General features: G+C 35.4%; 1 protein-coding gene across 1 annotated transcript in view; it reads left to right on the top strand.

Moving 5' to 3' along the window:
* The window catches only part of LOC142340884 (phospholipid scramblase 2-like), a 102,113-nt gene extending 81,125 nt beyond the window's left edge, over positions 1 to 20,988 (top strand). The window contains exons 5-8 of the mRNA XM_075391653.1: positions 8,008 to 8,098; positions 8,292 to 8,425; positions 9,007 to 9,165; positions 20,648 to 20,988. Coding sequence (XP_075247768.1) covers positions 8,008 to 8,098; positions 8,292 to 8,425; positions 9,007 to 9,165; positions 20,648 to 20,731 — 468 coding nt within the window. The 3' untranslated portion in view covers positions 20,732 to 20,988. The remainder of the gene's footprint in view (positions 1 to 8,007; positions 8,099 to 8,291; positions 8,426 to 9,006; positions 9,166 to 20,647) is intronic.
* Positions 20,989 to 21,542: the final 554 nt, after the last annotated feature.

The following is a 21,542-nucleotide window of genomic DNA, read 5'->3' as shown; positions in this document are numbered from 1 at the left end:
GAAAAATCCAAGTTCGTCAAAATTGACAGGGGTGGGTATTTTTTGTCAATAATTGTCTCAGGTTATCATATTGATACCATTTCAAAGTCATTCGGCCACTCAAAACGGCCAATTTCCGATTTTCGGCACTCGGGTCAACCCGAAGCACCGACTTCCGGTCGCACCCGGAAGTTAACAATAGCACCATTAGAAAGCCCTTGAAAAGTTACACTAACCCTCCAAAAATCATAAAGCTACTACCAATACTCCACGAGCAATTTAAATTTTATGTCCCACAGCACCGGCGTGCGCTAGTCCCGTGCAGGTTGGTCTGGGGTCAAATCTGACCTCAAAATCGGATTCCTCGTACCCAAATTAGTCTATCCCCCAATTTTCAGGTCAATCCGACTTCAACTTTTTGAGAAATTGCTATTTCAATTTAAGTGTTAACTGTCTTCCGGTAAAAACAGCCTATTTACCGCAGACAACCCAAAAGTGATCCTAACTCCTTTTCCGTGATCATCTCATACAGCACTCTGGACTTGATGCCCCTTGCAACCCTTAACTAGCCTTGTATCATACTCGAACAGTCATTTTTCCTTTCAAAATACCGAAAACCTTCAAATCACACCACTTCCGGTGCTAATAACCCGGACTTGGGAAGTCGGATTGGCCCAAAAGGTATATCACCCTGAGAGGATCATTAGGTGTACCTAACTTTAAAATTTCATAAGCGTCCGCTTAATATAACTCCCACATTGGTGGGGCACCAAGTTCTGCTACCCCCTTATATTCGTCACCTCAAAATTGAGTTTCCAATTCTGTTCAAAGAATCTAGTTCACTTTAAATGTTCGCTCTCTAACTTTCTTCTAAATTTAAATCCCTCATTTCGACTTTGGCCTGATGCACAAATACAACTTTGCTAATTCAACTAAATATATCGACAGCTCAATATTCTTTTGTTCATTAATTTGTTTGTTTAAGATATATCACTCAAATCACCTCTCTGGCGCCTTCGAAACAAAAACACTTTAAGAAAGAAAGTTTAATTCGAACACCTAATTAACTTGTCTAATTTGACCTAAATTATATATCCTACTCTCACTCTCCCATGTCATTTTACAAAAATTAAGGACTACTACACTCCACCCTCCTAGATTATTATTCTCCCGAATAATTGCAAGCCGTTATCTTGTGACCCGATTGACCTACTCCTACGTATTTCAACAATAGATGACCCAGTGAAGTGAACCACTTAGCTTTAGCTCCGGTTTAATATAAACTATCTGCACTAAAATTTCAATAGCGGTTGATTTAATCAGATTTGAAAACTTTCGCATTTCAACATTTTAACATATTCAACCTATTTCATCAACATTGATTTTTGACCAAGCTCTATTGCCTCTGACATACATCCTCCCCAGGGAACCCTAAAATCACTAAAGTAAAAAAATCTAAAAATAGAGCTACCAAAGCTACACATATCCCCAAGTCATCTTACTTTTTTGAAAAAATTTTCTCCCTACGGCTATAGTGCTTGATCAACTTGTCCTAAAAAACCAAATTAAAATAATATAGCCAAAAATTGGTTAAAAGCTTGAATAACTTAGCTGTCAACGTCCCTCTCATCATACACTCGTTCACCTTTACATGAAATACTTCTTCCTTAGATGCTTGAATAAATGTCCACCTCTTCTTCCACTGTAGCTACCATTTCTCCTGTAATTCTTCCATGACTGCTGTCTTGATGCTTCCAAACGGTTCCACTTCTCCCTCCGGCTCAACAATTGGTTCTTTAGCAACAGCTTCGCAATCTCCGGAAATCGTGATGCAATCCTTCTTTCCACATTCTGCTCAACTTCCACCGAAAACCCGCAAGAGTCCTCCCTCCTGGGCTGTTGATCATCATGAACCCAACTGTGCAACACTGTAGTAATTGAATTCTGATCGGATTTCCCTGTTCTGTCAACTCCAGCACTTTCCCTTTGATGCTCATCTGTTGGTTCGACTAAAACACTATCACAAAGCTGACTTTCATGCAATTGCGATTGCACCCATTCCTTCAACTCATTTCCCAACTGTGCAAAATTAGTTCGGTCACCTGCTGCCTTATCGTTTTGAACCTTCTGTGTTTCAGACACCAACGGCCGATCAATTACTCCTGAACTTGTCCAATTCTCCAAAGTGTCCACAGTGCACTCAGTTGTACACAATTGTGTCTCATCAGCCACGTTTGTTGAGTTGCAGAACTTCTGGTCCATACCTCCTGTCTTCAACGGCATCAAGGCCCAGGCTCCCAACATATCGTCTCTGCTAGCTTTGACACCACCACCAAAATAGCTCGCTATAAAATAATAATAATTGTGGTTTCTGCGTAATCGCAGCGGAACAGCATTAGACCTATAGTAGCCTGTTTTCAGCTGCCCTTTTTCTTGTTATTCCCCACATTTCAGACTGATCTTTTCATGATCACATTGCAGTTACGGTGTCGCATGCAACTGAATTCAAACTCGCGGCAAAACCTGTGTTGCTTCTTGCATCGTTGACATCAAATTCCTCTACATCCGAAATGTCTTCAAACAAATTGTCATCATCCGACTGTTCATTGTTTAGCTCCCCAGACTCTGGTGACAGTACACAATCTTTTCCCATAGCATGATGCTCATCTGGTCCACAAGACTCAACTCTCCGCTCAATGATTTTTTCTTCTGTCAGATTTTTTCTGAATCCACTGTTTTCATATTCTCTCAGTGCTGCTCTAGAAATTTCCTGATTTGTTTGACCACAGATTTCATCCGTAAAATCGACCTCAGGTCAGTTTGCATTTCATCGCCGTCACCTGGAATTCTTCTTCTACTACCACTTTCAGCAATTTTCGAATCTTCCACGTCTCTAAAGAGATCTTTACCGAAAGCTCCTTTTCTTGATACACCACAGCTGGACCCAATGCCAAACCCTTCAGAACTTCTGCCAGGTTGCCGAAATTGATCAATTGAAGGAACGCCAGCGCTACTTCTTGAATCAATCACCTTCCTTTGAGAACACTGCTGTCGCGTTCTCTGATCTGCAGTATCACTGGGTTCACTGAATTTCGTCCTATCACCCGCTCTCCCTCTAACAAAGAAATTGTAGCTTCGCTCATAAAAAAGTGGATTGTCAGACAATCGTATGTCAAACTGATACAGCGTCTTGGTCAGTGTCCATGCTTGCTTCTCTGGAATTGACCGCCAATAACCTCTTGGTAAATCACTTACTGCATTCAAGGCCCACCCACACAATTTTGTAGGCAACCACTTCATCATCTCTTCTTCGGTCCATCCCAGCTTCGTGCCAGCGCTCAAATGATGTTCACGCCAATCTTCCCAAAATTCGTAGCCTGGTGAAGGAAAACGCTTCACCAACTGATAACCAAACATAATTAAACTATTGGTAACCCAAACCGCAAATGTAACTCAACTTTCGGTGTGCTCTCAGCAGTTTCACCGACGAAAAATATCGCACGCTCTCCAAATTATCAGAAAATAATCTACAGCAACAAGTAACAAAGAAACGAAGCCCACCCAGGAGCGCCAATGTCGTCTTCTGAACTTCTGCTAGGCTCAACAGTGAGGGGACTCTGTCGCCCAGAAGATCGATCAAATAAAATAACCAAAGGTTTTGAATTGGTGAAGCAAGCGTTAATTTGTTACTCTGCTATTTCCCCTCTTCCACTCTTGTATGCTGTTGCAAATTAGATTGCCTTGATATAAGTCAACTCACAATGGGGCTCGTAATATCAATTCTAGTTATATGGATAACAAATGTAAGACAATTACTTGCACATCAATGGAAAGGACAAACTCAAAGACAATTTATAATAGTAATTAAAATAATAATAATAAAGATATTTGTGGTCACTTCCCAAATGAACTAAATCAAAACTCGCTCACAGTATCCCAACTGGTCGTGCAATTACAATTCTATTAAGGTTTAGTCCCACTAAACCAACTACTTTCTCTCGCTTGTTCGAAACCAAACTTCTGAAGTTCTCCCAAAATCTCCAAAGTCTGCTTCTCTCTCTCTCTCTGCCTCTCTCTAAATTTTTGTGTCACTTCAATTTATACTCAACCAATACGCTCTTATCTTAAGCAAACAAACCTTAATCTCTTAAGTAAACATTGCAACTTACACTTGAAATCTCTCACATTCTGTAGGAGGGCTTTGTTTGCTATGCAAACAAACCAATAGCAAATTATGCTTTGTCCTTCAACTGCTACCAACAATTGTTCAGTTTTCTCCTTATCTTAAGTACACGACCTTTGGACTCTTATGTAAACAAATCCACTCCACTTTATCTCTTATTTGTACTTGACATGTCAATCAGTGTTTGCTTAGTAAACAATGAACGTTGTTCTGAAAAGTTCTTATACCTCTATTTCCGCTATAAAATTAATTAGCTGCAATCAATCCCTGTCAAAAATCACGTGTTGAATAAATAACTAAACTCAACCCTAAACCAAAAACCAATTGTAATTTCCAATTTTGAAACTATTTCATGCAATTCCCCAGTTAAAGACGGCCAAAAAGTCTTATATTCCTAAAAGCTCAAAAGTGTGACCTCTAGAGGTCAGTTAGGGGTCAATAGCAAAAGATGACGGGCAAATTTGGTAAAAAAATAACTATCGGCACGGAAAGTGCTAGCATAGTTACAACCACCCACCAATTTTTATTGCCTAACTCCTAAAAGAACACCAGCAATGACCGCGCACACTTTTCATCAACCTCCCGGATGACCCCAAATTTCCATACCTAATAACTTGCGAAGTAGTGTTCAAAACGTCTTCGGGTAAAGTTTTATAGTAACTATAGGGTGCCACCCACTTGCCTGCCAAGTTTCATGACCAACTGATCAGCCGTTGCGAATCGTTTGCAATTTGAAATTTTTTAACGAGTCGTGGGTGCCGATACCCGAAAAATCCAAGTTCGTCAAAATTGACCAGGGTGGGTATTTTTTGTCAATAATTGTCTCAGGTTATCATATTAATACCATTTCAAAGTCATTCGGCCACTCAAAACGGCCAACTTCCGATTTTCGGCACTCGGGTCAACCCGAAGCACCGGCTTCCGGTCGCACCCGGAAGTTAAAAATAACACCATTAGAAAGCCCTTGAAAAGTTACACTAACCCTCTAAAAATCATAAAGCTACTACCAATACTCCACGAGCAATTTAAATTTTATGTCCCGCAGCACCGGCGTGCGCTAGTCCCGCGCAGGTTGGTCTGGGGTCAAATCTGACCTCAAAATCGGATTCCTCGTACCCAAATTAGTCTATCCCCCAATTTTCAGGTCAATCCGACTTCAACTTTTTGAGAAATTGCTATTTCAATTTAAGTGTTAACTGTCTTCCGGTAAAAACAGCCTATTTACCGCAGACAACCCAAAAGTGATCCTAACTCCTTTTCCGTGATCATCTCATACAGCACTCTGGACTTGATGCCCCTTGCAACCCTTAACTAGCCTTGTATCATACTCGAACAGTCATTTTTCCTTTCAAAATACCGAAAACCTTCAAATCACACCACTTCCGGTGCTAATAACTCGGACTTGGGAAGTCGGATTGGCCCAAAAGGTATATCACCCTGAGAGGATCATTAGGTGTACCTGACTTTAAAATTTCATAAGCGTCCGCTTAATATAACTCCCACATTGGTGGGGCACCAAGTTCTGCTACCCCCTTATATTCGTCACCTCAAAATTGAGTTTCCAATTCTGTTCAAAGAATCTAGTTCACTTTAAATGTTCGCTCTCTAACTTTCTTCTAAATTTAAATCCCTCATTTCGACTTTGGCCTGATGCACAAATACAACTTTGCTAATTCAACTAAATATATCGACAGCTCAATATTCTTTTGTTCATTAATTTGTTTGTTTAAGATATATCACTCAAATCACCTCTCTGGCGCCTGAGAGCAAAAAATCTTAAAAATTCTTAATCTACAAATTTTTTTTTGCTAAATTAGTAAATTGATTTGAACTCTAATAAAAAAATGTACCATCAATGATAACAACTTACATGGGCCAAATTAAGGGAATCAATTTGTTTTTTCAAAGCAAGAGGCACTGCTGTGGGAAATTTTAGAAAATGGAAATCTTTCACAGGCTACGCAAAAATAAAAAGTTCTCAAAACAGAAACTGCTCATTTTTAATTGAGGTAAAAAGTTTTCAACAGTAGAGATTTTTAAATGCTTTTACAGTTATGAAACAATCTGCCACAATTTGAAACTAATCATTGATTGCAAATCTGAAGCATTGAGGCGAACTCCTTTTTGTTGACATAGATAGCCGACAAAACCAATAACAAATTGTCAGAGAAATAACGATCACATTTTTTTCTTTAGAAAACAAAAGCTAACAAACTAAAGAATAAATATTTAGCAAAAAATGGAATGATAAAACAAAATAGTTTTCTTTTTAATTTCTGCACTAAGACAAAGCTACCAGCAAATCATTTTTGTTCGCTGAAAGAAGTCATTGTTGTTAAAACCGTTAATCGTAAATTAAAAAATTTAAATTTAACTAATTATGTTCCATCAGAGGGCCAAAAACGCTTATTGGTTCAATTAATTTGCAACGTTAGCAATTCATGAATCCTTTATATATCAAATTCTGTTATTCATTTGACTCAATTCTGTCTCATTACGAAGCTATGGAGACCTTAAATTTTTGGGCTGAAGTAAAATGACAAAACGCACGGTAAAAACGATGAAATGCAAAAAGTTACTAAATTTCATGAAAAAAGTACATGGTAAATTATAATAACTTAGTGACGATCGTTAAAAACTTTAAAAAATGCTAATGGTAAAAATATTGATAAAAATTAGATGTACTATTTTGGTAATCTTATTAGGTTCATAAATGATTTCTCGGTAATGTTACAAGGATAATTTATGATTTCTTACAAACAAGGAGCGTACTAGGAAATAGGTTATGATTTGTATGCCATCATATATGATGCTTGTATGACTACTAAGAAGTGGCGACCCGGGGATTTGAAAAACTAGTGATTAAAATCAATTTTTTTAAGTAAGCCATAAAGTTCATTAAAAATGTCAAAAACGATCAAAATGGTGGCAGCTGAAAACAAATCTGAATAAATGGAATTTTAAAACATTATTTTAAGCGTTTTTAAACAATATTCACTTTAAAAACAGTCGAAACAATTTTTCCGACTAAATTTGCTGTCTTATTCTGAAGAACTCACAATTTTTAAGATATTTTTGTCAACGAAAAGTAAAAGTTACATGATTTAGCCACACTGCAACAGGCTGCTGCAGTCTGGCTAAATCATGTAACTAACTTTTCGTTGATAAAAATATCTTAAAAATTGTGAGTTCTTCAGAATAAGACAGCAAATTTATTATTTAAAATCTCAAGTACGACGAGTAGCGAGATTTAGCCGTGTTACTTCTTCGCAGCTATAAAAACATTATAGGTTATATTCCGACTTACAAGGGAACAATTTTAGCTAAAAAATGGTGATCTAGCGCCCGTTTTTCTATTATTAAAACAATTTACCAAAATTTTACACGAAATGTTTGACGAATTCTTTACACTTAATTATCTTAATTATCAATTAATTATGACGAGGTCAATAGACGACGCAGAGCAATTAAAATTATAATAAATCAGTCAAAATTGGTCGAAAACGTTGCAAAGTGACAAAATTCATGAAACTTACTCCTCAAGAGCTCTAATATAGCACCGCTGTTATGTTTCCAAAACGCAAAACGTGTTCAGAAAAAATATGGCCTGGTATATATGTCTAATGAAATGTTGGAACAATTTGTTATAATCTTTCGACGGCTTTTAAAACTAAATTAAATGAGCCAATCTAGCAATCAAATGAAATTACATCGGCTTCCTGCTAAACTGTTTTTGTAATTTCGTCGTCAAAAATAACCACGAGATGAGGAATTCTGCAGTTTGAAATGCAAAAGATCAATTTGCGCAAAGCTCTCCAGTTTAAAGAACCTCATTTGGTTTTAAGGAAGTGCTTCGCATTCTGAGAGAGAACCCAGGGGGCTGTGGTGGCTCTAATATGCACGTGGACGTCGAGTCGCCACCCGGACAATTTATAGGCAAGTATCTTTCCCTATGCATGTACACAACTTTTACCACCATGCTGGCTATAACGGATATAATCCAAATAATATTTAATTTACGGGATGAAATTTATTTGATTTGATGCAATTCACTGAAAACTTCTCAGATAACGTGTTTGATCACTGATGACATCACGTGATAAAGGATGCATATCGATTGCACATTTAGGTTCAGTTGAGATGGGAGACACGTGTTGTACTAGTCCAGAGTACATTCTGATGGACCACAGAGGCAAGCCCAAACTGCTTCTCAAGGGAGAGAGTGCCTCCATGTGCTGGGCAGAACTCGGATACGCATTCGATGTGAGTAGCAGAACATCAATAACCAAATTACGTATTGTGTCTTTTTGATACGGAAATATTTTTGGTATCAAAAACAGAAGAAATCTATCAGACACATTAAGGAAAGTTTCTGTGAGTGTGAAAGTGTAATCAACAGAGAGTGCTTGTTAAAATGTCGGAACACTTTCGTCTCTCAAAAATTATGCATATATACACTCCATAATTGCAAGTTACACCTTTATAATGGTGTATAATAAATTTAATTTCTACTCTCACAATTTATTAGCCTCTACAACCATTATTAGTGCAAAACAAACAATAGTTTGTTCACAAATGGTAGTGAAAACAAGTTCCAACAGATCTTTTTTAAGAAACTAATTGAAGATACAGCTGTACTTGAGAACATTCCATTATTACTGATTCCTGTTCAAAAACTCTACGAAAAAGTCCAAGCAAAGTGTTCGACTCTTGATCAACAACTTATTCGTAGTCACATTCATTATATTAGCATTCCTTTAGCTAGTGATACTACATCTAAAAATATCATCTTAATTTCGAGTAATCAATGAACGACAAAGAAGGGATGGATGTTTTGTGTTAAGTTGATAACGGTGGATGGTAAGAAGATAGGACAGATCTACAAAGAATTCTCCAACATCGTCCAGGAGCAGTACACCAATGCAGACAACTATATCCTCAAATTTCCCAGAGACCTAAGTGTACAAATGAAGGCTCTCCTCATTGGAGCTGCGCTACAGATTGTTAGTACTTTCCAACTCTTTTCTAGTCTATAATTTACGAGCAATTTCGTCAAGTAAGCAGTAAGTTTTTATATGATTTCATTACAATGGTGAAACTCAAAAGACAAATTTCCAAGGCAAAAATGTGGAGTTTTATGCTTTGGATATTTTTATTGTTAGTGTTCTCAGGTTTAGGCATATAACAGTTAAAACTTTAGCTCCACTAAGTAGGAAACTGTACCATAATAGACTTTCAAAGTCTTACCATTAGTCGAGGCCAAAACTTAGGTTAAATCCTCCACATGTATGGAAATTTCCTCAATTTTGAGTTCTTTTTAAATTTTCAACGATTATGGATAGGTCACGATATTTCCAGGGTGACAAAAATTTGTTTAATTTGAAGGTAAAATTCGGAAATTCAGAAATAATTATGCAAAAACATATCCTCTGTTTTTACTGGTCCGAATGATGGCGCAACAGGATGTAGTTGTGGTTATAATTATCATGGACTTTTACCCGTTGTCTAAAAGCGACCAGTGAGCACTTTGAGCCTCACGACGTCTTTTAAAACAAACTAAATATCCATAATGATAAATTGTTCTCATGTAAAGTTACCGGTAACGTGACTAATGGGTCAAAATGGACCGAGTGAAGTGATGCGCCAAGTGGTTATTAGAGGACATACATTAAAGTCAGATACTTTCTGGTAGTGTCAATTCCTGACCTGATTTGCGCCCATTTTTGTTATTAATAGCCGCGAAGCGATAGCGGATATTATTAGGGACATCGTGGTTTTTACAATCGAAGAATTGGATTGTATTGGTGCTCTGTCTTTTTTTAAATTTTTGTAAGATGATTTCACACCATTTTTTCATGACTTTGAGCTTTCAAAACGGGAAAAACAGGTAAAGCTCAGTGGGCAACAAGCTTCGTTAGAGGTCGTTAGCCGCTTTTAGTAGTCCTTCAAGTGCTTAGAGTGGTGAGGCTACTTGGAAGGCCATATTTCAAAGTTAAAAGGTCATTTTTAGGAGATCTTGAGCCCAAAATGTTTCTTGCAATTTCTTGCGATTTTCTTCTTTCTTCGATTTTTTTGTTGGACCAGTCTAAAATTGAGGTTTGTAAAAGTTGATACTGGTATATTGCTAACAAATTAATTTTTATGACCATTTTAAGAGCTATATCTTTTGGTACTCGAAACATAAATGCGCAAATTTATAGTAATTTCTGCAATTTTTCTCAAATTTTTTTTTGAATTTCTTGTCAATTCTTGAGTTTTTCAGCGCCACCTGTCAAAGAACCTCATCCAGGGTTTGATAATAGTTTACTGCATAGTTTCTAGTGGTATTAGAAGCGTTTTCAACATTTTAACATCACGAATTTCAGTTATTTTTATTTTTATAAAACTTGCTATTTCATTTCAAAGTTCTCAACATTTATTGTCATTATGTAGGTTTGCCGAGACCCGGGAACGAGAAATCTCCTTTAGGGTTTGATAACAAGTTACTGAAAAATTTATATTGGCCATCGAATGGTTTTTCACATTTTATTATCACAAATATTAGCATTTTTTTAATATAAAACTTGCGATTTTTTCAAGTTTTTCAAATTTTTTGTCATATTTTAGGTTTCTCCAAACTCAAGCGCCAACGAACCTCCTCTAAGGTTTGATAATAGGTTACTGCATAGCTTCTAAAGGCAATGAAATGGTTCTCAACTATTTAATACCACAAATTTTTGCAGCTTTTTTAATCAGCGAATTTGAAAATTTTTCACCAAGGAGTTTTTCCGAAACCATGGGCCCAGGAATCTCCTCTAGAGTTCGATTACAAGTTACTGCATAGTTGCTAGAAGTAATGCATTGGCAAAAAGTATTTTAACAACACGAGTTTTGGAAATTCTTTTGGTAAACTGTTTTTTCAATGTTTCTGAAAACTATTATATTCCAAATTTATTTATATTTATGAGCAAGTGAAGTCTTTTCTGGATAGTAAAGAAATAGAGACACTGGAGAGTCTCTGGAAAGGGTTCTGAAGATGTTAATATCACAAATTTTCTCAAGATTTTGTTATAATTTTCGATTGGTTTTTCAATTTTTTGACATTTTCTGAGTTTAACGATCTTTACAGACCAACGAATCTTTTCTCGTTCTTGCAGAAGAGTTACATGGCAGAAGTCCATGGACCAAAACATGGTTTTAGAAATTTTATTACCGCAAAATTTAGAAACTTTCTTTAAATTTTGCATTTGTCATTTTTTAAGCATTTGTCATATTTCAAGCTTTATTTAGCTTTAGTGGATAATAAATCTCTTTCAAGTCTTCAGCGTGAGTTAATGAGTATATTGAATTGTATAATTTTTGTCGTTCAGGGTAAAAGCTTCAAGAGTTTTAGCAATGATTATTTCTTTTGTTTAGTTTGTTCGATCTTCTCAACTTTTGAGATTGTCTTTTTGGCCGGGATTGTTCAATTGATCTGCTGGTCAGGTTTATTGGTTCTCAGATGTTCATTCAATTCTTCGGATTGTATTTCAAGACTTGTCCTGTTATGCTTTTTTAACTAGTCGTTTCCATCGATTATTTTTGCGACCATTGATTTTTCAATTTCGGCTACTTCTACTGGTTTGCAGTTAAAATATGCAAGCGTGACATCATTTGTTCTGCTTTTAGTCAATTGTAAGACAATTGCTTGACTTACCTCGCTCAAAAAATGACTTCTGAACTCATTTAATGAACTTGACAATTTATGAGTATTTACTAGTTAAAGATCAAAAATGTGCGTCTAAGTAGTGCCAAACATATATGCCCTAATTCTTGAGTGTTAGAGCCTTCATTTTAGGATTTCGAATATTAATTTTAAAAAAGGTTTATGAGGGCTTTTTCCTTATAGAGCGCTTAATTTCGTAAAAATAACAGTCCACATCTTACCCAAAAAGTCTAGTGGTCTCTAGTTAATTCAATTCCATGGAAGGTCACAAGCTTCTATCGCGGCTATTTTCCGGTAATCTGCCAGCTATGTTATTTATTAGATAACAATTCTAGGATCATTTCCGTTTGTGTCCGTTCAGTACATTATGCTCCCCTCAATTACAGAGCACGTGTCATTACATGATAAATCATAATGTAAAAATATTGCACTTACTTCTTGGGGGGTGCAAATAATATGCAACCACTAAGCTTTGAGGTACAAACGCTAAAGATCCCTTTCTGTTTTCCACGTGCTTCGGGCCGATTGTACTCCATTACAAAGGTTATTGACAAAGCAACATTTTTAACGGAGGAATCTTAAGACGCTTGCTTGTTAAGAAATGGTTTGAAGCTTGAAGTCACCGTGAACCTCTGGCGTTCATTGAGAACCACGAAACGTTTCGAGATATAAAATTTCAAAACTACTTCAAGTCACGTAGCCATACTTAAAACACGATACGCGCACGTTTTAAAATGACTTCTGGCATTTTACCTTCTGGCATTTTACCTTCTGGCAGAGTTTCGGCATTTTAAAGTCCCTTTTCATGAACATTATCCAGTTGAAACTCAGCAGAAGAGCGGTACGAAGAGAATCACTGATGATCATGAAGATGATCGCCAAACTACCACAAGGTGGTGAAACTTAATTAAAACCCCCACACTACCACAAGTACGGTCAGAAATTTCTCAAACGATAAAACCTAAAAAAAACATAGCTGGCAGATTGCCAGAAAATAGCCGCAATAGATTCGTAGATCGGCAGTCTGAAAAAACAGTAAAAAAGACAGACCAAAAAAATTCGTCTTTTCATTGAAGGCTGATCTGTTATATTTTGATAAAAAAATCTGTATAAGTTATTGCTGCCTCTATTAGCTGATCTCAAATAACCTTCATTTAGAGTGACACACACCCATTTGACCTTATCTCTTCGAATTAAAGTAATATAAGTCAATTTCAAAGTGAGGAAGTCATTTTTGAGAGTGAGGTAAGTCAAGTGTGACCAAAAATTTAATCACGCGCATGAACAAAAAAACTCGCTCCACTAAGAGCGAAAAATGACGTCACACATGCAATTAAGTTGAAATTGCATGAACGAATGAACAAAAAGAGGCTGTGACGTCATATGGTCGTAACAAAAATCATGACGACGAAATAAAAAAAAAACATAGCAGGACAAGTCCTGACGTACAATTCAAAGAATTTTCATTGACTAAACAGAAAACTAGACCGAGAACAGACTATAAATGGATTGGGAAAACCATTTACAAAAAAATCCGATCCAAAAAATCGAAAAAACAGTAAAAATCAGAGTGAAATTGCCGCATGTGAACAAAAAACCAATACCGAGAAACCGAATTTTTGTTCAAACACCGTTTTCGCACTCTACTTTAAAATTAGAGCGAAGAAAATTCACGCCGCAAAACCACATGCTTTTTCGCTCCATTTCCTGTTTCGGCGTGACCAAAATCACCACTCCAATTTGACTTCAAAAATCATGAAAATGTGTGAATAGATCTTTAAAAAAAAGACAGCGCCCCAATACAATTCAAATTCTTTGAATTGTAAAAAACCAAGAGAAGGCCAATAATAGCCCCAGCTATCGCTGTGCGGCTATTAATAAACAAAGCACGTACAGGAATAGGAAAGGCTGTTTGATGAATATTTTTTACTTTTTACCAAACAATAAATTGGACTTTAAAAAAGCAGTCGTATGCGAGTTTCTCACCCGCTTTTCAAAAAGTACCCGGAACACACTTTGCACCAGCTTTCAAGCAGTCAAGCTTTCTCTAGAACAATTAAGTGTACCAATGAAAGATGGCGTCGAGAATATTCGTCGTCTTCCTTCGAGCAGAACAACCTTTGAGAAAATGGAGACCTCAATCAGGCGGTTTTTTGCAATCGGTTTCAAGCAAGCCTTTTTTGCAAGAGGAAGCATGCTACAATCAGGGAGAAATTTATTGCTCAGTGCAGTGGCTTTTGCCATTTATGCTTAGTCGGTATCCAGCCAGTAATGAGTACATCAAGAATATGCTTGTTTTTATTAGCCTCGTGGCCACACGTTAAGACAATGGACGTCAAGGATAACAAAATTCTAGAAAGTTGTATATCCTCCATCGAAGTTTTGGAAAACATAATTGACTCGTTGCTCAGCGAGATATCTTGTGATTCAGCTTGGCTCCCACCATGCAAAACTGGTTAACCAATCGACAAGGTGAGAGCTTCATACGCTGGTACACAATCTCAGATATCAGGCCTGTTAAAAATTGTTATTTAGGTAACATCCAACCAAACGCGATGTCAATAGAGCTTAAGAAAATTCAGGTTATACAGAAATCTCGCGACTTACACAAAACAAAAAAAGAAGCATTATATGACGCTGCCTTTATTTGGTGACTCATGAACATCAGTGTTTATTGAAAAAGAAGGCTCGCTTGCTTTTGCTCTCTTTGCCTCATTTAGAAGCAAGGCCAGTTACAGTACCTATTGCTGTCCTTGGTTTAAATCTCCAGCGAATTTAATTTCCAGGCTGCTCTAATATAGCTATGATTTCTTAGTGTAAGAATTTGGTGACCATAAAGCATCTTGTCATGGCCCTGGCAATATTTCCCGCCAGAGTCGTAGACGCGACAAAAGAGGTTCAAATTGTTCTTCAGCTAAATTGTTGTCAGACTGAGAACAGAAGAAAATATCACCTGTCTTCATCACTCGGTCAGGCAAAAATCATGTGCCCATGTTGGTGTCAGGCCAGACAGCAGCGCAGGAAGTGAGTGGGCACCACTTTTCTGCCTTCAGCCAGTCTAATTTCAGATGCGGGGAAGAAGTCTGGTCTTGCTGTTGTCAGCTGCAGAATCGATGTAACAATAACGTTCACAAAGATGAGCCGATAAATATTCTTTTGATTACGATGTCGTTCACGTCCTTCTCAGGGTTTTCTGAGATGGAGGTTGAGACACTTAAGTGGATGGCCATTCTATCTGATAACTTAAATTTTCTATTCAACGGTTCTCTCCGTCGGTTGGCACAATCATTGTCGTAGACTGCTGTACAGAAAGAATGCACGAGATGCTGGATTTTGAGCACTATTTCTAGAGTGGGTCTTTTAGTGCGCAAAGATAATGAATCACCTTACTTTATATTTGCAGAGAAACTATTCTTAATAAATTAGTATCCCAATGAGATGGCATCATTTGAAATTGTTAACATTGTTTGACGCAATGAGCGGAGAGTTCAATGACACTACCAAGTTTCAGAAAATTAATAAGAACACCATTAATTGAGGAGCAAAAAAGATTACAATCGAATCACTTTTAGTTGGCAATGAACTGTAAAGACAGATTCAACTACAATAAAGGAACGCCAGTCCCTGATTTTAAATATAATAATATATTTCGTTATTCAGTTTCACGCGCCGCTTGTAAATTGTACTTTGAAACAGTCAAACCGTAGAGTAGTTACCGAGGAAATTAGCGTCCAACCATTATCTAAAACAGGGTGAAATTGTTTTTGTCGCAGAACTTTTCATGGCAACTTTTAGGATTTGCGTTCTGCAAAATTAAACACTTAAGAACCTTATGTTAATCAACGGTCAACTGTTTTGGCCATCTAAGTCATGACAAGAAGATCTGCTTTTACTTTAAAGTTATCATTTTCTAGCAATTTTGTAATCGAAAAAATATATATTAATTTGTAATTAATTTGTGGAACTCTAGTTTTATGTTCTATTTAAACTTAATTGTTCCGACCCCACTTGTGGGGGGAGGAACTATATACTCAAATGGGTTTTTTTTGTTCCGTGAATTTTGGCCGACCGATATATTCATCGTAGAGAAATGTGCATGGTATCATTAAAAAGCTCGTCCAGCGTAGAATTCGAAATTAAAAAGATTTTTCAGAATTTCGTTTTTTTCGAGGAGTTATCGAGGTTTAAAGTTTCATGTGAACACTTGATATTTGGTTCTTTTGTTCACTTTTACCGTAATTTTCGTTCGAATTAACGTTTTTTCTACGAAAAATTTAATTCAAAACTAGATTGCACGCCAAAAAGTAAATCAATTTTAGGTTTTTAATAGACGAAAGGAGATAATAAAGACTAGTTCTAGTCTTAGAGGGAAGTTTAATATATAAAAAATTCGAATTAGGTTTGAAAGCTCTTTTTTTTTAGAAAATTTTGCAATTTTTTTGTTTTTTCAAGTCACCTAGAGACTACTAGACACTCTTAATATCGAAGTTCCGTTAATGACAAACCTCTTTTACGATCAAATGAAGCCCAATGAACAAAAAAGTTGTTTCAAAGGGATCGCTCATGTTTTTTTTTGGATTCGTATCTCAAATTTCGTAATTTCAAATGAAATTTTGATTTATTTTTTGAGGTTTTACTAAAGATTTCTAATCCTATGGCATAAACTTGTTGACTAAAGGTGCAATAGATTTGCTAATGAGCATTAAGTGAACCTATCTAGTGCTGTGAGTGGACAGCTAATGGCTGTTAAGACTTTGAAAATAAATGGCTGTTAAGACTTTGAAAATAGATATTGTGGCATGTCCTCAATGCCACAAGATTTCAAATTTTTTTTAAAAATTTTTTGGACATTTCGTTTTATTGGTTCAATTTGAAATCTTATCACGTCATCTTAATATTGATGGCTACATCTTCCTTTAGTGAAGACGTCCAAAAGATCATAGATAAAACTTTCTGAGAAAAAAATATGGTTTAAATGGCTTCAACACTTTCTTCTCACATTTTTCTAAAGAAATTTTGGTTTTTGCCTGTATTTGTTGTTTTTTGTTCATGGTCATAAGACATATTGTGATGTCTTATTAATTACCTAGGCATCATAAACATCCTAGTATTAACATCGTGGCATAGCTGAGCGTATTCATTGAATTCCTATGAAAGCTTTTGAGTTTAATGGCTGTTAACACTTTAAAAATATTCTTTTTTTGAAATTTTCTTGAACTTAAATCAATCTTGGGCTTATTTTCGTGGATTGTAGGTCAGTCTCGGTAATGACAGAACCACTTTTTTACATCAACAAGAATTTATCTAGTTAGCGGCTTTGTCTTCTAACTATTGGTTTTTTGACTTCGGTGCACGAGTTTTCATAATTTTTATAATTTTTGGATTTTTTTAGTAATTTTGGTTCCTTTTGAAATCGTATTACATTATCCTAATATTGATAGCTCCCATTGGTGAAGACGATCAATGGATCGTTGAAAAAGTTTTCAGAGAAAAAAGCTTATGGTTTAAATAGCTTCGACACTTCTCTCAATTTTCTACCGAACTTTTGGATTTTGCCTGTTTTTGTTGCTGTTTTCACAGTCAATGACTTGTTGTAATGTCTTATTGATAAATTTTGAATGACAAACATCCTAGTCGTCACATCATCCAGGCATAATTTAGCGTATTAAAGGCCTTCCGTTGAAAGCTGTAGAATTTTATGACTTTGATACTATGGGTTTTCTCAAAAATTTCGTGGTTTTTTCTTTGCCATACGACTTATTGTGATGAGTTATTGATGCCACATGAATGAAACCTATGATTGCTATTTCATCGAGGCAGAATTTAGTGTGTTTAATTAACTCCGTTGAAAATAATTGATTTTAATGTCTTTGATACTAGGGCTTTTCTCAAAAACTTCGTGGTTTTAATATTTGTTGTTTTTCAAGTCATTTTGTAACAATAGAAACAATCACCATGCTGTTAAAAAATTAATTGAAAATAGAAGAGTTTATACTGAAAAGTTCATTCTCTAATGGCTTTGAAACTATTCTCGCTTAATTTTTGTGAGTTTGCTGTTTTTGCTTTTTTTTTTATTTTCAGGTAGCCGTGAAATTCTGATCGGTCTCATAAACCTGTAATGTTGCCCATAAACCTGCAATGAGTGATGTTACCCGAAGCATTCAGTTTAAAGCCAATAGTCTTAAAAATTATGATATTATACATCTTCAAAGATTTTTCAAACTTTTCAGTTTTTTTGCTCTTTTCGTCAATTTATTCTCGTCATTGAGAAGTCCACTCCAATTCCTTGAATTTCAAAAAACAACTTGTCTACTAATATTATGTCGTAACTGATGTTTTGTTAGGTGGACATTATGCGTTTTCATAAAAAAATATTGTGAGTGGTATTTGTGTTTCTTTTTTTCTCTTCTTTTAGCTTATTCAGGTAATAACAGATCCCAATGATTTTCAAATGTGGCCCAAATGAACGAGCTTCTTTTCTGTTTCAGTATAATTTTAGCTGAATGAGTATAAATGTAAACTGAAATAAAACTAAATAAAATTCAGATAATAGCTAATGATTTTAATGGCTTCAATAATTTATGTTATTGTTCGTAATTTCTTGAGATTTTCTGCGTCTTTGTGTAAATTGTTCGTTTTTTTGAGATTTTTTTCGTATTTAGTTTATTCCTATGGTTTAGTCTCAGCAAAGACAGGTCCCATTAGTTTCATTGACTTTTTTGCAAATTTATCAAGAATTATTTTGTTAAAAAGCTAAAGATTTTTTTAGACTTTTGAAATTATTTGGTTTAAGAAATGTTAATTGATCTTTGACTTTAACCTCATTTTTTTTCTCTATGTCAACTTTTTACCTAATCTCATTATGAAAAACATACATCTGCTGTAAAGTTAGCAAAAACTAAATTTGTGGAGTTAAGGTTTTATCTGATTGCATTTTGACGTTGTTACTAGGTGCTTTTAAAATTATATATTTGGTTTCTGCCGTGAAAATTTTGTTTTTGCATATTTTGTTGTTTGCTGTATTCTCTCGTAGTCTTTTTATCGGTAGATCTCATGAGCGCTGTAATGAGAATGGCATTATGTAATTCAATTTGTAGTTAGGTTTTGTAGCATTTTTTTTAGATTCAAACATCTATTTTTGTTATCTCTTCGTTTGGTTGACAATTAAGTCAAAAATGTAGATGAGCTCGGGTCGGAACATCATGTGCGAACGCACATTAACGAGCCGCCTTGTTGTTTTTATAACTAGTTATCACCAGTAACTATCCTTTAAATCCGCATTTTTGTTAGTTAAAACATTAAAAATTTGAACTAAGGCATTTATTACAACTTTTCTGAGTAAATGAAGCCTAAATTTTTAGGTAACCATAGGATGAAAAAGAGGGACCAACATTTCTTCATATGAAATGTACAAAAACCTGTAAAGCTTTGGATTCGATTTAAGATTACTTTTTGTCAACTTGATTATTTCGTTCTTAAAAGTGCTTTTTCTTCCATGCACATTTTTATGAGCACCTAAATTGAATAAAATGGCATAAAAGTTTAGCAGGCAATCAAAGGCTGTCGTTCAGATTTGCAAACTTAGGAAACGTTTTTGCTCAAAACTTAAATTGTTTGAGCAAAAACTATTGATTATTATGTTGTCAGAAATATGTTTGTGAGTTGGATTAAATTTGAATCATGGTTTGCATTGACCTATTTTAGCACATGTAGCACTGGAACCAATTTCAAGTAGAACAAAAACTCTTTCTGAGAGATGCAAAACTTTTTCTGAAAAATATTGATAAGAAATTTGGTTCAAGAATGAATAATTAACTTATAGCGTTACCAGTCGTTACATTCTCATTATTAATCACTGTGTACAACTTAAATCTAGTGCATTGTTTTTTTCAATACGCTTCACTTTATTTAATTCACTCCATATAAAAAAACTATTGATCCATGAAATGAAACTCACTCTTTAGGGAAAAGCCTCATGTATTTGCCTCATGTAAGGCCTTATATTGGTTGTACAGCATCTCAGATCTTTTGGCGCCGGTTTATAATTGTTGCTCTTATCTGAAGAAAATGTTTTTCAAATTATAAGATTTTCCTTCTCAAGATTTTCCTCCTTGATTTTGTTTTCAATATTACTTTCCCCGTTGTTTCCCGTGATGCTACAAATTTTATCAAAATTGCGCTCAATTTGAGAAGTGTCGCTTTTTTGTTGAAAACAAATGTAGGAATAATCTGGCAACAGGAGTCTGACTACACGATAAAATCTGTTAAAAATAAGATCTTACTTTTTAAACAGGAAAAATTTAACAAAAATAATTCAATTTGATGTATGATTAATTACCCAGAAAAACTTAATAAGAGTTCAAGAATTTATACTTAGTAAAGAAGAAACTATTAAAAACTTTTCTAAAAAGCTTGCTCCGGACTTCGACAGATAATCATTGTGTCGGAAATGGATACAATAGACTCCGAATAAACAATTTTGGGATACAAAACAATTTCCAAATAAATGGAAGGCAGAAGAAACTGTGTATAAATGGATGAAACTCCGTATAAATCGCATACTTAGCTCGTAATGAGCCACGAGGCTCTAGAAAAATCTCCGCGCTTTCTCTGTTTATCTCGTTTTTGACAAAAAGACAACTCGTCAGACGAAAGCAACGAAGAGACGAAAAGTCAGTATACTAAAAAAATTGCATAAAGACCAGCAGGACTATTATAATTGCTACAAACTTCGTTTGAGATCAATTAAATGTCAATATATCACCAACTCTCAATGATTGCGTTTCATGTCATTATTTTAGGACTATGTTCACTTTGAGAACGATCCCAACTATGACCCTTACCATCAACACCACCATCACCATCACGACCACTACTACTGGTGACGTCAACAGCCATCAACAAACATTCGATACCGGAGGAGAAGTATAGCTAGAAGTATGGCTAACTTCGAAGTTCAACAGAAATTACGAAGTCACAAAATAATAAGCTTTGCATCAAAAAGAGTCTTTCTCTGAAGATGCACGCAGCATAATATATCAAAATTTCCAGAAAATAAACTAGGATTAGCATTTCTTTGCATGTCTGTTTATACCAAAGGTTTCAACACGCACACAGTTTACTTTTAAAATTTACAATTATTTTAATGTTTTCCCAATGACATAATGCAGGCAGAATTTATAATTTATTTAAGTACTAATAAAAAAGCATGCAATTCCAATTACTTGCTCAGCAAAATGGATCTCCGGCAGTGTTGTTTTCATTTTTCAGGATAGTAGCCGTTTAAGGAAAAAAAAATATTTGCTAATGTAAAATGACAATGCAACGCTTTTCGTTCTGTTAGCTTTTTTCGGCAGTTGTTTTAGCTTTGAGTTGCTATTAACAATAAAATGCTATAAATGCTGCTGGTTACTGAGTGAAATACCAGCTATGCGAACTAAAAATTAAGGAAATAGAAAAATATGGAAATAAGACGCGCATGACTGCTTGAAATGTTATTGTAGTAGCTTACAGACTTATTGCGTGCAGACTTCTAACAAGGAATTTTTTTATAATTTTAATGAAAACTTAGTTGCCGTTTTGGATGCATTGTTCAGTGGATTACACTATTGCATATATAAATTACTTAAGGTCAGGGGGTCACCAAAATTTTAGAGTACTCTTTGAAACTTTTTTCAAATTTGTTTCTTGATACAT

This window comes from Convolutriloba macropyga, chromosome 6 (genome assembly GCF_964194025.1).
Source record: "Convolutriloba macropyga chromosome 6, txConMacr16.3, whole genome shotgun sequence".
Taxonomy (NCBI): domain Eukaryota; kingdom Metazoa; phylum Xenacoelomorpha; order Acoela; family Convolutidae; genus Convolutriloba; species Convolutriloba macropyga.
The sequence above is the reverse complement of the archived record's forward strand: the minus strand, read 5'-3'. Positions and strand labels throughout refer to the sequence as shown.